Source organism: Kwoniella europaea, chromosome 1 (genome assembly GCF_036810445.1).
Source record: "Kwoniella europaea PYCC6329 chromosome 1, complete sequence".
In the NCBI taxonomy this organism is placed as follows: domain Eukaryota; kingdom Fungi; phylum Basidiomycota; class Tremellomycetes; order Tremellales; family Cryptococcaceae; genus Kwoniella; species Kwoniella europaea.
The window spans coordinates 3,201,063-3,214,494 of record NC_089487.1 but is presented as its reverse complement, the minus strand read 5'-3'; the positions used below and the strand labels follow the sequence as shown (position 1 = coordinate 3,214,494).

Here is a 13,432-nt window from a genome sequence, read left to right as displayed (position 1 = left end):
CATCGCGCTGTTCACTACTATACAAAAAACGGTTTTCCACGAATCTAGTAATGTTTGATACCAACCAATTTGGCGATTTTATCATTCAATACGGGCGGGTTTTTGGGTTTACCTGTATCGTGAGGACAAGGTGAACCATCTGATCTCTTTACAGGCTCGAAGTCCCTCGCGTAGATGGCAGCAAAGGGGACGTGGGTGGTACCTTTTGATTGCTCGAAACATTCGACTCGTAATTGACGGTCTTCTTCGGTCAACAAGTGTGCTGGAGCCATACAGATGTCTAAAGCAATTTGCATGAGGTATGAGCCATAAGATATTTCACATGAAGGCTGGAAGAGGGAGACGCTGGACTTACAAGTACAGACCCTATCTCTGTCACCTTTTGGTCTGACGTTGTAATGCATTGTTCTTGAATCCCAAAGGATCAGATCTCCAGGCTCGGCACAGACTTTGACCCATTTGCAACCTCGATCGAAGAACCATTGTTGCTGTTCTTCGGTAAACCCGCTGCGCATGGTTTATCAAGTCAGCGTGTATATGGTTAAGAGCTAGCACGGGGGACGACTCACAACCAATCGAATGGACCCCAGGATTTATAAGAGTTTCTTCCATGAGTGTCAAAGTACTCCTCGACAAGCTTCGAGCTTCCCTCCAGGACCATCAACCCTCCATCATCAGGTCCGTTGTTATTCAAGTTGACCAAACCTTGACAACAGTAGAACCCTCTTCGGTAGTGTGATTGATCCATGTGTTCCCATTTGCCGCTGTCCATCACATCGACTCTGTTGGGTAACATGATTGACCCACCGTCAAATGAGGTGATGAGTTCGTCGGTACCCCATACTTTGGCGAAGGCGTCGATGACTCCATCTTCACATCGGATGTCCCACAACTGTGATATATCATACTGATCAGTCACTATCTATTTGATCCCATTATTTTGCATCAGAGCTTACAAGTTGTTCGTGACACTGATAGAAACAGCAATCCCTGATCAGCTCCACTTATCTTATACGATTTATAAAAAGCGACTCACGAAACCATAACCATGAAACATACCACCTTTGATATGTACCGGAAGATGTTCGTTCTTCCAAGTCTTGACGTCGTTCCTGTCGAATCCAAGGGCGAAAGACTCCATCCACTGGAAAGCTCTTTCTCTGTATTCGAGGGCTTTTTCAGTTGGAATCGCCTTGACGACGGTATATCCTTTGGTGGCCAATTCATCTCGCCAATCACCGAAATGAGCCTTGTCGAATCGGTCGGCATAGAAGAATGGTGGAAGTTCAGGAGGAGGGGTAGTCCTTTCTGTAAACCTCTTCTTGAAGGAGGAATCGGGTTGCTCGACGGTCGTGGTGACTACGGCGATAGGCATGATGAAGTGCTTGGTCTAGTGCAGTTGTTGTTGCAATCTCGAGCTAATTTCAGAAAGTGATAGATACGATTGTTAAACAATGGTATGTATGGCTATGAATGTAAACCTTTTATCTCATGATATTCTAGGTAGATTTTACCTAACTCTCGCGATATTGCGGCCGGGTTCTGCTTCTGCTTATCGTGTTGGCACAGATAAGTCAGATGACTTGATCTCTCTTCGGAACTACCAGGATTGGAGTTGACTTGAGCAAGCGTTCAACCAAGGTGTGATATCTGCCGTGTGCTTCAGGAGCTTATCGGGAGACCAATGATTGGTAATTGGTAATCTCATCAGCAATCAGGGTAGTAGCCTGTACTGTGTGTATTGTTGTGTGTTCTAGGTGTGTGTGCACGGACGTTCTGTCTGATGGATGATGGGAAATATAATATCAGGCACCACCTCAGGTCTATCGCTCTTTCGAACTCACTGAGAGGGCAAAATAGTTCTCAACCACAGATTACATCTGCCTATCTTCTCATTTGCTATGATAGAACGTAAGTACGGTGAAAGACGTCCGGATACCGAAGTCTATGTGAACCTGGCGGCTGAGATTCGGCCTACTCTGACGAGTGAGATTCTCCTTTTCAGGGTAAGGCTATCTCTCGTAAGTACCAGATCTACCCAGTTGGGAAATCTCGCTCGATTACCATTCATTCTGTTTATCTGGATCATCAGATCAGAATCTCTATTCTCAACCTCGATATCTCTGCTCTTCTCCTCTAAGTGTGCTGAATCACCTCAATTTGCATTGGTCATTTGACCTCGACCATCCATTCCTATCTCATTCCGAAGACTAATCAGCCATGAGCCTGCAGCGCACTATCTGATTTTAACGGCGCCCCGGACCCATCTGAAGGTCAGATCCGAAATTTGCAGTGATATGCTTGCCGCCCATCATCATTTATCATATATATATACGCCTAGCCAGCTAGGTCTGGGACTCCTCAATCCCTATCGGACGATTCATTTCCGCTCAATCTTCGACTTCGCTACGACAGATATTCAACCTTGACTACACAAATTAACATGGGCATATACGAAGGTATCACCCCAAGGGGTGCACTTGTGATGTTCTTTGCATCATTGGGTGGTTTGCTATTTGTAAGTCAATCCAGTCTCGCCTTCTCCGTAGCCTTTCTGACTTGGGCTCTCTTGTTCTAGGGATTCGATAACGGTTGGTGGGGTACCGTACTCGGAGAACAAGCTTTCCTCTGCGATTATGGTGCATCCGCGACTGTCGATGGAGTCGAAACATGTAATCTCACCACTTCACAGCAATCGGCTGGTACAGGTGTCGGCTCTGCTGGTATCAGTAAGTACAGCTGCATTGACCGGTTCCGGCATGTGCTGAATACTACCTCACTACAGTGGTTGGTTGTGCTATCGCAATGTACCTGAACAATCTTATCGGTCGACAGAAATCAATTGTCGCTCTTGCCGTGATTTCCATCATCGGTATCGTCATCGAAATGACCTCAGCAGTTGGGTCTTCCGCTCGTTATGGTCAATTCCTCGCTGGTAAAGGTATGCATCTACCCTTCCATCTGCTTGGCAACGTGGCTAATATACATCTTTTACAGCCATCAACTCTATTGCAATGGGTATCGCCTGTAATGTCGTTCCGATCTACCTATCCGAGACTTCCGTTGCATCTGCTCGAGGTTTCGTGATCAATATGTACCAAATGGTCCAAATCGTTGGTGTTATCGTGGCTTCAGGCTCAGTCTACGCAGTGGCTACTCGCACCGACAAATCAGCCTACCTGATCCCAATGGGCATTCAAATGATAGCTCCATCGCTGATCCTTATGGTTGTGCCGTTTATCCCTGAGTCTCCAAGATGGCTTGTTTGGGTAGGGTGAGTGTGCAATCAGTCTGTTGCGATTTGAGGTTGTGTCACTGACCTGTCTATTACTCTCTCAGACGAAATGAAGATGCCATTAAAGCCACCGAGACGCTGTTCAAGACCGAGTCCAATGGGTTCGACGCAGCTGATTATGTGCACAAACTCGATGCTGCATTCCATGAAGCCAAAGAGGAAGCCAGAGCCACTGGATGGGGTGATCTCGCCAGACAACCGGATCTTCGACGAGTTCTCATCGCCATGGGTATTCAATCCCTTCAACAAGCGCAAGGTTCTTCCTACATGACTAATTATATCGTATCGTGAGTGTTCATACGACAAATGCCTCGAAGCACTGTATGGGCGGGCTGACAAGAGAGAGGGTGACGTGATAGTTTCCTCATTGGTGTTGGTGTGGTCAACTATTTCCCCGTCATCATGGGTCTTTACTGTTTCTACTTTGTTGCCATCTGCACTGGTAACTTCTTGCCAGATATGGTCGGCCGACGACCCATCCTGCTCTCCACTTCTGCCTTCTGTGCGGCCACTCTGATCATCGTATCCATTCTCACCACCGCTTTTGCCGATCCAAGCTCTTCTGTACAGAAAGCTTCAATCGCATTGATTTTCCTCTGGTACGGTTCTTTCGGTGTCCAATCGCCGTTGATCTGGATAGTCACTGCCGAAGCCGCTCCCACCAGAAACAGAGAGAAGGTATTAGGTCTAGCGACCTTCTGTGGTTTCGGTGTTCAACTCATCATCACCTTTGTGGCTCCTTATATCCAAGATGCAGGATACGGTAACATCGGATCTAAGATCGTAAGTTTATCTGCTGAATTACCTTACCTGGTTATTGACTTGGCTGATGGCTGATGGGTCTGCTGTTCAATAGGGTTTCATCTGGGGAGCCTTCTCCCTCATCAATATCGCATTCGTGTTCTTCTTCGTCCCAGAGACCAAAGGGCACTCCTTGGAGCAACTCGATTACCTCTACGAGAACAGAGTGGCCACTCGTAAATTCAAGGGTTATCACTTCGATGATGAGGTCTTGGCTACCTCCGCTAATGTCGTGGACGAGATTGTTGTTGATGATTCCGAAGAGAAGAAACAAGATCTTGCGTAATCCGAAATATGATGTAGTGCTGTAAATGTGAGACAGGTGATGGGGTTGATGACAGAGGACGTTCGAGTCCTGGTGTTAGTGGTTTCCTCAGGTTGTTCCTCTTATAGTTAACCTTTATAGTTTTGCGCCTACCCAATTTTGATGTCTCGTGCTCGTCATTTCGCTTTTCTTTTTGTTTGATGTTTCTAAGTGTGGTTTCAGATTGGCTACTTATGATGTTATGCACGGCTTTACATAGATCCTTTCTTGGGCGTTATGCGGAGGCACGATCAACATCCACTCATGTATATTGCTCTAATGCATTCACAGAAGCCAAGATTCATCAAGATGATTAGTTACTACAGGTTAACATAACTCTTTAGACGTCTCTTAAATGATGACATGAAATGCATATAGTAGGATCAATCCGCCAATTGAGCTTTAGAGATATCACCTTTCTTGGCGAACTCCCGGCTTGGGAAAACAGTATAACCAACCTCATTGTCAACGAAAGGGCCATAGAACCTTGACCTGTCCCACTTGTAAAGTGCCTCCTTATCCTTGAGTTTATCTACCAAGTCAGGATTTGCCCTACAGGTTCGTAATCGAAAGGGTGAGCATAGCGTCCTGTATGCAAGCATGGACTTACACGAAATATCTCCCGAAAGCCACTAGGTCTGAGGTACCATTCTGGATACCTTCGTTTGCGTTCTCTGGACCAAATCCACCTGCAGTGATCAAAGGTGTACTTAAACCTAAAGCTTCTCTGAATGGCTTGAGTGATACTTCCTCCTGTCCGTTGCTGATCATGTCTTTCAGAGCATCCTGCTTCTCCGAAGCTGATTTCAACTCATCGAATCTTGGCTCTACCAAGTGTCTATACAAGATCCTTCATCAGCAAGATCTACTTGTTGCCCTGGACTATAAATAGACTTACACGTAGGCCAGTCCGAATTTACCCAACTCTCTACATAGATAGGACCACTGCTCCAACCTATTCTCTCCGAAAGTTTGACCAAATAACATGCCGAATGGTGTCAATCTGACAGCCACCTTTGAAGGTCCAATCGCTTCGCACAGTTTTCCGACGGTTTCCAGCACGAATCGACATCGTTTTTCGATGGATCCTCCATACTTGTCTGTACGTTTGTTTACTAAGAGATATACGCAAAGAGTTGTGTCAAAACAATTGCTCCAAGTATGATATCGATGCGGATGTCACTTACTGTTGCTGTGCAAGAATTGATCGAAGAGGTACCTGGAGATCTCCAACTTAGCTCTGCTCCTGCCTGCATTAGCGGGGTCTTGTGATCACATACCCGTTGCCCGCGTGTACTTCTATGCCGTCAAATCCCACCTCCATTGCCTTTTGAGCAGCATTAACGAAATCATTTTGTGTATTTGATATATCTTCTTGAGTCATCGGCTTGGGAACTTCAAAAGGTCTAGCATCGAATCCGCTCCACTGGAAAGTACCTTGCATGGGTATGTCGGAACTACTCTCCGGCTGTCGACCGCCTATCAACGCTGAGTGGGTCGTCCTACCTTGATGCCATAGCTGATTGAATATGTATCCACCCTTGTCATGTACCGCAGAAACGATAGGTCTCCATCCAGCTTGCTGTTCATCGGTGAAACTTCCTGGTATACCGAACAATCCCGATGCTCGAAGCGATACTGGTCTACAGGGGTTTTCAGTCTGATGTCCGCCAAACATCCTACGCTGTGAGTAGACTCACGTCGCTTCAGTGATGAGTAATCCACCCGGGGTTGCTCGTTTTCTAGGTCCCTGTACGTGTCAGTTGGTGTCCAGTAACAGGCTATCGCCAACCATATCCCAACTCACACATAGTACTCCTTCATCAAATCATTTGGAACCCATGTTGAAGGATATCTCTCAGACTTGGAAGCTCTATTCCGAGTCCTGGGGCGGGTCTCAGATCAGCACGCTGATAATGACTGTCGGCTATGGAACACTCACAACGGGGCAAGAACTACACGGTGCGCCAATTGGCAATCACCGATCTTGATGGGTGTCCAGATGTCCACTTCTGACGTCTTCGTCATATTTGAATCAAGGGTTAGTCGTTATAGTGTGCTAAGCTGACAGGTGATGGTCAGTTTTCTGATCATGATGCATTTGTGCCAGCCGTTTAGACATCTTCTGTTGCTGGGTAAAACTTCCGTAGGGACATTAGCGAACTGCTCTGAAGGATTGATAGCTGCTATTGATAAGGGAATTCAGGGACAGAGGCGGGAAAGGACATTTCGGAAAGGACATTTCGGAACTGGATTTTCCGGGCGCATGGGCCCTTCCGATAGAGATAAGAGTCTTTAGGAATGATTTTGTCGTTCTTAATTGGATGGTTTGTATAGTACGACTTAGTGCACTATCACCGGTTACCATGGCAAAGACGAGGTATTGGTTGCTATATGTCTATCATCATAAATCTGTGTGCTCGTCACGAATTTTATATCATTCCACTCCCGATTAACGACTTGCAGAACTCAAAACCATGACACTAGATCTGTGCAGACTCACGGCCACTGAAGTCGTCAAATTGACTAAATCAGGGGAGCTCAAGGTGGAAGACTAGTGAGTAGAGTAAACCTGAAGCTGTGCTTTGATGCTGATCTGCGCATGGTGACCCAGTGCCAAAGCATTGATAGCCCGAGTGGAGGAGCGAGATCCAGTGGTGCACGCATGGGCATATCTCAATCCGTCGATTATCCTCGAGTCGGCCCGTAGACTAGATGCCATCCCAGCTGAGAAGCGAGGACCGCTCCACGGAGTTGCAGTCGGTATCAAAGATGTGATTTACACCAAAGATATGCCTACTCAACAGTACTCGCCCATATACAAGGACGATCATCCCGAATTAGACGCTTCAGTCGTGTTATCGTTGAGGGCGATGGGCGCTCTAATCTTCGGTAAAACACATACAACGGAATTTGCTACTTGTCAAAAAGGTCCGCCCACTTGCAATCCTCATGATCCGACTAGGACAGCAGGTGGAAGTTCGTCTGGTTCAGGTGCTGCTGTCGGCGACTTCCAGGTACCCCTTGCTTTGGGTACTCAGACTGGTGGAAGTACTATTAGACCTGCTTCTTACAACGGGGTCTACGCCTTAAAACCGACTTGGAATGCTATTTCTAGAGAAGGCTTGAAGATGTGTGAGTGCTCAAAATCCATCGTTCAGTCAAGGGATCAAACTGAATCGTTCTTGACGTGTCAGACTCCATCACTTGCGATACTGTGGGGCTTTATTCCAGAAGCATCGAGGACCTGGAAATGCTGTGTGAAATTTTCAATCTGCAAGATGATGTCGCTCCACCTACAGCGCCTCTCAGTCTTTCTGGGGCCAAATTTGGATTCGTCAAAACTCATGTGTGGCCTAAAGCCGAGCCGGCCTTGATTACATTATGGGAGGAAGCTAAGAATTATTTGATCGAGGCGGGTGCCGACGTAGAGGAGGTCAAATTACCTGAAATATTTGATAATTTAGGCACATGGCATAGAAACATTTTGCACATGGAGGGATATTCATCTTTCTTGGGTGATTATCTACAGTCACCGCAACTATTAGACCCCTGGGTCACAAAACACGCCGTGAATGAAGGTAAAACAAGCAGGAAGGAACAATTGCAAGCTTACGACGAAATCGCCAAGCTACGCCCCGTTATCGACGAGATCGCTTCAAAGTATACTTGCTTGGTTACTCCCAGTGTCACTGGCGAAGCGCCTGTGCTCGAAGAACCCCTCAGATTCACTGGAGATGCCTCTTTCAACCTCATGTGGACTGTCTTACATCTTCCGGTCATCAACATACCTGGTTTCAAGGGTCCAAATGGGATGCCGATTGGTCTGTCCCTTGTAGGTCCTAGATATCACGAGCAGGATTTACTCAGGACTTCACATGCGATTAAGGATGTTTTCGCTAAAGGTGGTTGGAAGTTGTAGAAGCGATTTCGAGACATGGTGGGACTAGATAGTTGAAGGTAATCTCGATGTCCTTTTGCCTCGAGAAGGGGCTTGGGTGGTTAAGAAGCAGTCTTTTCATATATTGCACATCATCTTTCGGTAGTGATCGATATCTGAATATAGATGCATGCATCAGAGTAATGTAAATGTTGGAATCTGGTGAAGCTGGTATTGTTTTGATGAGAAAGCGCGGAAGCAAATTGGGAACCCTTATCTCCCTGTTGACTCTTTGATCTTACTGGTTCGTGGTCAACTTCCTTATCTCTCCACTAACTCCATGTTACCTAGATTACATACGAGTGGACATCTTCAAGTGTATTGTTACCCTAATGTAGTCAGTTGATATGATCGTCAACCACCTTCGGAATATCAGCAACACTCAGACGGTGGCAATTTTCACCCTATGGATGCTTCATCGAAATTGTCTGGGTCTGTAGCGGGTCAGAGGAGACCCAGGCCTCACAGCTATACCACCCAAGCCTGTGAGCGTTGCAGGGGCCGCAAGCAGGTGAGCTGAGGTCATTTCGTCACATTCCAATATCTCTGCTAAGGAGATCTTCAATTAGCGATGTGTTATAAGTGATACAGATGACAATGTGAGTGAACAAGAAATTTTTGGCTTCGATGCAAGGCTGACATGCCTTTGATTGCAGGTCTGTGTGAGTAGCTGACTTCTGACGACACCCTTACAATTTCTCTCCTCTTCACAACTGATATAACGGCTCTTCGCAGCGGAACTGTATAGAAAGTAAATCAGAATGTATCTTTAGTAGACCACATGAGAAATCCAAAAGGAGTCGAGGGGAGTCGTGAGTTAATGCTTAAGTTTTGGAAATGCTATGGCACAGACAGACTATCCTGACTAGTTTGCTGCCATGGAACCAGACGGCTATCTTCGTCTCATGCAAATAGTGGAGAAGACGACTCGCCCGATCTCGCAGCTTTGTCCTCTTCACAGCTTACAGAGACGCCCGCTCGAGGGATTCCTGTTACAAACGATAATCGTCAAAACGTTCAAGTCAATGCAGAGATTCCTCTGTCATTTTCACCAGTTGATTCGGACAAGCCTGAGATCTCCCGATCTCAGAACGGAACATCATTTGTCTCCGATAGCGCTCGATCTACTTCGATACAGCCCCTACAACCGGAGATTGATTGGGGGTCTTGGTTGATGTCTCTGAGCGATCAGCAAAGAGCGGAAATGCAAACGTTACAGCAGCAGTCACCGGGACTTCCGCAATCCCAAAATTCACTGTTTCCCCAGAGTCAGCCTGCACATCGCCCTGATCTCTCGCAAGGTCTATCAACAACTCAACTTGGCCAGCTTGATCCTTCACCGAGATACGCTCGTGGTCATGAAACATATCCGCCCTCTTTCTCCACTGTGATAGGAAATCAACAGCCAACAGCATCTCAAGTGAATGCAGCATCTGCTTCCCTTCCTCTTCCGACGTCGTCTTCATTGTCCATCTTACCTGTCCAAGCCGTGTCAGCTTCAAATCGTCCCCCAATGGCGTCACGCTTGCCCACTTCGCCGGCCAGCGGCATTGAGAGTGACGAAGGATCGCTTGAGGATGCAGCCAAAGGTTTAGCAATGATCTCGTTAGAAGCGGCAGCTGAGCCTCATTATGTGGGCGAATCTTCCGGCTCCTTGTGGACCACAGTGATCTCAGGCGGGATGCATCCGCAACTGCAACATCATCAAATCGGGGAGGCTTCCAGACGCGCTGTTGGTAATTGTGCTCAGAGGAAGAAGTTCCATAATTCAGATATTCCGCATGTTGGTGAACATCTAGGTGTCCTCAATGTACGGCAAGCTATCCAACAACCCCTACCCTTAGATATCTCTATTCAAGTCGCGGAAACAGTCTTCAAGCATTTGCATCCTCGCTATCCCTTCATGGACTGGGTCAAATTTGAGAAGCAGTGGGAACCACGGGATGCGATATTGGTGGCAGTGGGACAAGGGTTACCCTTAGATAGAGAGAGGTCCACGGGGGCTTTCTTCATCCTCATGGTACTGGCCATCGCGGCTCAGCTTACCAAAGAACGTCCTATGGCGGGTCTATTGAGAGCTGAAGATTACTATAACCTGGCTTCGCCATATCTCAGCACCATCGTGACACTTCACAACCTGGCCAACATACAAGGTGAGCTAAATCACAATTGGGCTTCACCACCGTTGGCATAAAGCTAAATGTGATCGTCAGGTTTGCTTCTGTTAGCTGTCTATTCGTTGCGAGATAGTAAAGGCCCCTCAGTCTGGTATCTTTCAGGAGTGACACTTAGATTGTGAGTCGCAATCGGGTGATTGGACAGATTGTACGGCTCATACTGATGTATGCGCAGGTGTGTCGGTATGGGATTGCATCGTAATGCTGCAGGGTGGGCAGTTCGGACACTATCGAAGTATGAAATCGAAATGCGTAAACGGGTTTTCTGGTCTTGGTGCGTCTGTCCCTCCTTTACCGAATCATGACTGATAGAGTGGTGTTGACTGTAGCTACATACTGGATCGCATGATATCTCTATTGCTTGGGCGTCCGCCTGGTATATCAGATGACGATGTAGATGTCGACTTACCCGAGATATACGACCCTGTCGAGAAGCCTCAGCTACCATCCATGCGACTCAGCTCCATGGCATCTGCCATTCACCATATCAAGCTGAAATGTATTGAGAGCCGTATACAGCGATCGGTATATGGCATTAAGCGTCAAAATCAACCCCAAGCCATTGACTACTGGGAGCTCCTGAACGATCTGGACGAATGGGAAAACACAATACCGGTGGAAGCTTCTTCTCCCAATTATTGGATGGCTCCCTCCAATTCAAGGGATTGGTTCCTTCTCAAAGGTGTTGAGGCCAGATTGCATTTGCTTAGACCGCTATGTGCCGAGGGTCAGTCGGCGGGTGCTGTCTTTGTTTCGCACCTAGCGACTCATGCTGCAAGAGGATGCGAAATACAGTGAGTCCTCGTTACTACTTACGATCAAACAGCATAGCTCACTCAACGTTGTCCATATAGAAAACGGATGCACCAGCAGGGACAACCAATGTCCAATGCATCTGCTCATTCGGCATTCATATGCGGACTAGCACTACTGTACGCAATCTTCCTTCAACCAAAAGTCATGCCCCTGAAAGATGTCTTTCGAGCCATCAAAGCCACATCCAATACTCTATTCGCGTATACGCAACACTCTCATCATTCTGCGGAAGTGCTCTATGACGTTTTCGAGGATCTGTCCACCGCATGTATTGAGCATGTCGGGAGAAGTGATATGATGGATCCCGCTAACAATAGTACGGATAGGAGGGCGTCGGTCGATGACTGGCAGAAGGCTTCTTCTGAGGCGACCAGTAACTTAGGTGAGATCCTGTTGGCTTTGAGACGGACTCTTGGCTGACCGCATATCATCGTCCGTAGACCCGGCTACTGCTGGAGAGTATGTTAATATACTGCAAACACTGGGTATATCAGTCGGTCAAGCTCCTTCTGAACAAATACCTTATACCGAGCCTTTGTGGGAGCTTGCAGCATTTTCACCTGGAAACTTTTTCACTTCGGACAATATATCAGGAAGTATGGGTATTGAAGGTATCTATTAGCCTCAGCTTGTGCTGAGACGGGAAAGACCAGTTGCGTATTCAATGTCTGATGGCTATGACCCGACGTAGACTCTGATGTTATAGAATTCATAGATATTGTGTACAAAATCGCTGTTGTTGTATGTACAGCTTGTCATTTGATCCCGATTCACCCTTGATCAAGCTTTAGGAGGGTAAGTCTCCACCCAGTGTCGAGCAATCTGTTCCCTGGTCGCGAACCAAACATCGTCGAAAGAAGAGAAGTGTTCTACCATCCTCTTCAAAGCTTGAAATCTTCCAGGTCGACCGATCCATCTAGAGTGTAGAGCAACGGTGATGTAGGCAGATTTACCTTCTAAACCTTCCTCTCGGATGGTGGTGAAAGCGTCGATACAGTGTTGGGCAAAGGCATCATCGGAACCCATTTGGCCTTGCCAGAATTTGAAATCGTTCTGTGACATGACCAGACATCAGCTTCAGCAGCTTTCGGCAAGAAGGACAACAGACTCACACAATCCAAACTGTATGGCATCATCACCAACGATTCACCCTCTTTACCGCCCGGCATGGTAGTGTAGTAAGGCAAATCATCGGCGTAAGTGTCTGCCCAATATAGTAGTTCGTGACCAAGCTCCTTGTAGACTTTGGCCACTAACGGAGCGGATCTTTCTGATGGTCGTCCGTAGAACCACTGTAGCTGATAGTCAGCCAAGCCTGAGTAGTGGAGAGCTTTAACAGAGATCACTTACGCCGACAGGGACTTTACCCGAAGGTGAGGTAGTCTTGTAGGCGTTGACGGCTTTTCTGATATATTCTTCTTCTTCAGCATCACTCATACCGGTATATGGTTTCCACTGGAAGTGAGATGAGTGATATCAGTATCTTGATCGGCTAAATCGTCAATTGACGTGATGTATATGTACCTTGTAACAATGGGCAGCGACCTCATGACCATTCTCATCCGCATATTTCGCTACAGCTGGGTTTCTTTCGAATGCTCTACCAACAGCATAGAAAGTGATGGGGATATCGTGCTTCTTGAAGAGTCTCATGATTCTCCAAATGGCTGCTCGAGATCCGTAATCGAACTGGGACTCGGTAGCTGGATCACGCTTTCCTGGTTCGGCGGATAACTGAAATATGGATTAGCGAGGGATGCAACTTCCATAGGCGGATAATGGGACTCACGACTTGACCAAATTCGTGCAAGACTGTCTCAGCATGTTCATCGCCATCTTCAACACTTCGTTCACCACCCTCCTCATGATTCAACACGACTAAGAGGGATGCCTGTCAGTGGTATTCCATACCATGAATCTGAGACTGTGACTAGTTGTACGCTTACAATTGACAGCGATCTTAGCTCCCTTGGGCCATTTGGCATCTGGTCTATCCGGGCCATAACCGAAAAGATCTCTCTTCATCCAAGCGTCATCGAATTGTGTAGCCATGTTGACAGGATCACAAGTTGTAAGTTCTTGATTTATTAATGGTATAA

The 13,432-nt window shown here is 46.9% G+C and overlaps 6 protein-coding genes across 6 annotated transcripts; 3 read left to right on the top strand and 3 right to left on the bottom strand.

The window, feature by feature from the left end:
• Positions 1–44: 44 nt before the first annotated feature.
• On the bottom strand, positions 45–1,375 carry V865_001214 (uncharacterized protein; the record flags this gene model as incomplete). The annotated part of the gene is made up of 4 exons (XM_066225037.1): positions 45–280; positions 356–507; positions 570–907; positions 1,037–1,375. The coding sequence occupies 4 exons, from the start codon at positions 1,373–1,375 to the stop codon at positions 45–47; spliced, it is 1,065 nt and encodes a 354-aa protein (XP_066081134.1).
• Positions 1,376–2,443: 1,068 nt separating this feature from the next.
• On the top strand, positions 2,444–4,382 carry V865_001213 (uncharacterized protein; the record flags this gene model as incomplete). The annotated part of the gene is made up of 7 exons (XM_066225036.1): positions 2,444–2,518; positions 2,579–2,729; positions 2,786–2,941; positions 2,998–3,274; positions 3,340–3,582; positions 3,655–4,078; positions 4,152–4,382. 7 exons carry the CDS (start codon positions 2,444–2,446, stop codon positions 4,380–4,382), a joined length of 1,557 nt encoding a protein of 518 aa, XP_066081133.1.
• A 401-nt stretch (positions 4,383–4,783) lies between these two features.
• V865_001212 (uncharacterized protein) lies at positions 4,784–6,428 on the bottom strand (the record flags this gene model as incomplete). The annotated part of the gene is made up of 8 exons (XM_066225035.1): positions 4,784–4,952; positions 5,011–5,238; positions 5,299–5,515; positions 5,588–5,619; positions 5,681–6,043; positions 6,101–6,142; positions 6,208–6,285; positions 6,343–6,428. The coding sequence occupies 8 exons, from the start codon at positions 6,426–6,428 to the stop codon at positions 4,784–4,786; spliced, it is 1,215 nt and encodes a 404-aa protein (XP_066081132.1).
• Positions 6,429–6,877: 449 nt separating this feature from the next.
• On the top strand, positions 6,878–8,322 carry V865_001211 (uncharacterized protein; the record flags this gene model as incomplete). Its single annotated transcript, XM_066225034.1, has 3 exons — positions 6,878–6,957; positions 7,015–7,535; positions 7,598–8,322. 3 exons carry the CDS (start codon positions 6,878–6,880, stop codon positions 8,320–8,322), a joined length of 1,326 nt encoding a protein of 441 aa, XP_066081131.1.
• Positions 8,323–8,746: 424 nt separating this feature from the next.
• On the top strand, positions 8,747–11,955 carry V865_001210 (uncharacterized protein; the record flags this gene model as incomplete). The annotated part of the gene is made up of 10 exons (XM_066225033.1): positions 8,747–8,825; positions 8,932–8,939; positions 8,997–9,002; positions 9,076–9,152; positions 9,229–10,493; positions 10,554–10,635; positions 10,693–10,791; positions 10,847–11,311; positions 11,372–11,715; positions 11,774–11,955. 10 exons carry the CDS (start codon positions 8,747–8,749, stop codon positions 11,953–11,955), a joined length of 2,607 nt encoding a protein of 868 aa, XP_066081130.1.
• A 158-nt stretch (positions 11,956–12,113) lies between these two features.
• V865_001209 (uncharacterized protein) lies at positions 12,114–13,385 on the bottom strand (the record flags this gene model as incomplete). Its single annotated transcript, XM_066225032.1, has 6 exons — positions 12,114–12,386; positions 12,446–12,625; positions 12,684–12,788; positions 12,858–13,067; positions 13,123–13,211; positions 13,280–13,385. 6 exons carry the CDS (start codon positions 13,383–13,385, stop codon positions 12,114–12,116), a joined length of 963 nt encoding a protein of 320 aa, XP_066081129.1.
• Positions 13,386–13,432: the final 47 nt, after the last annotated feature.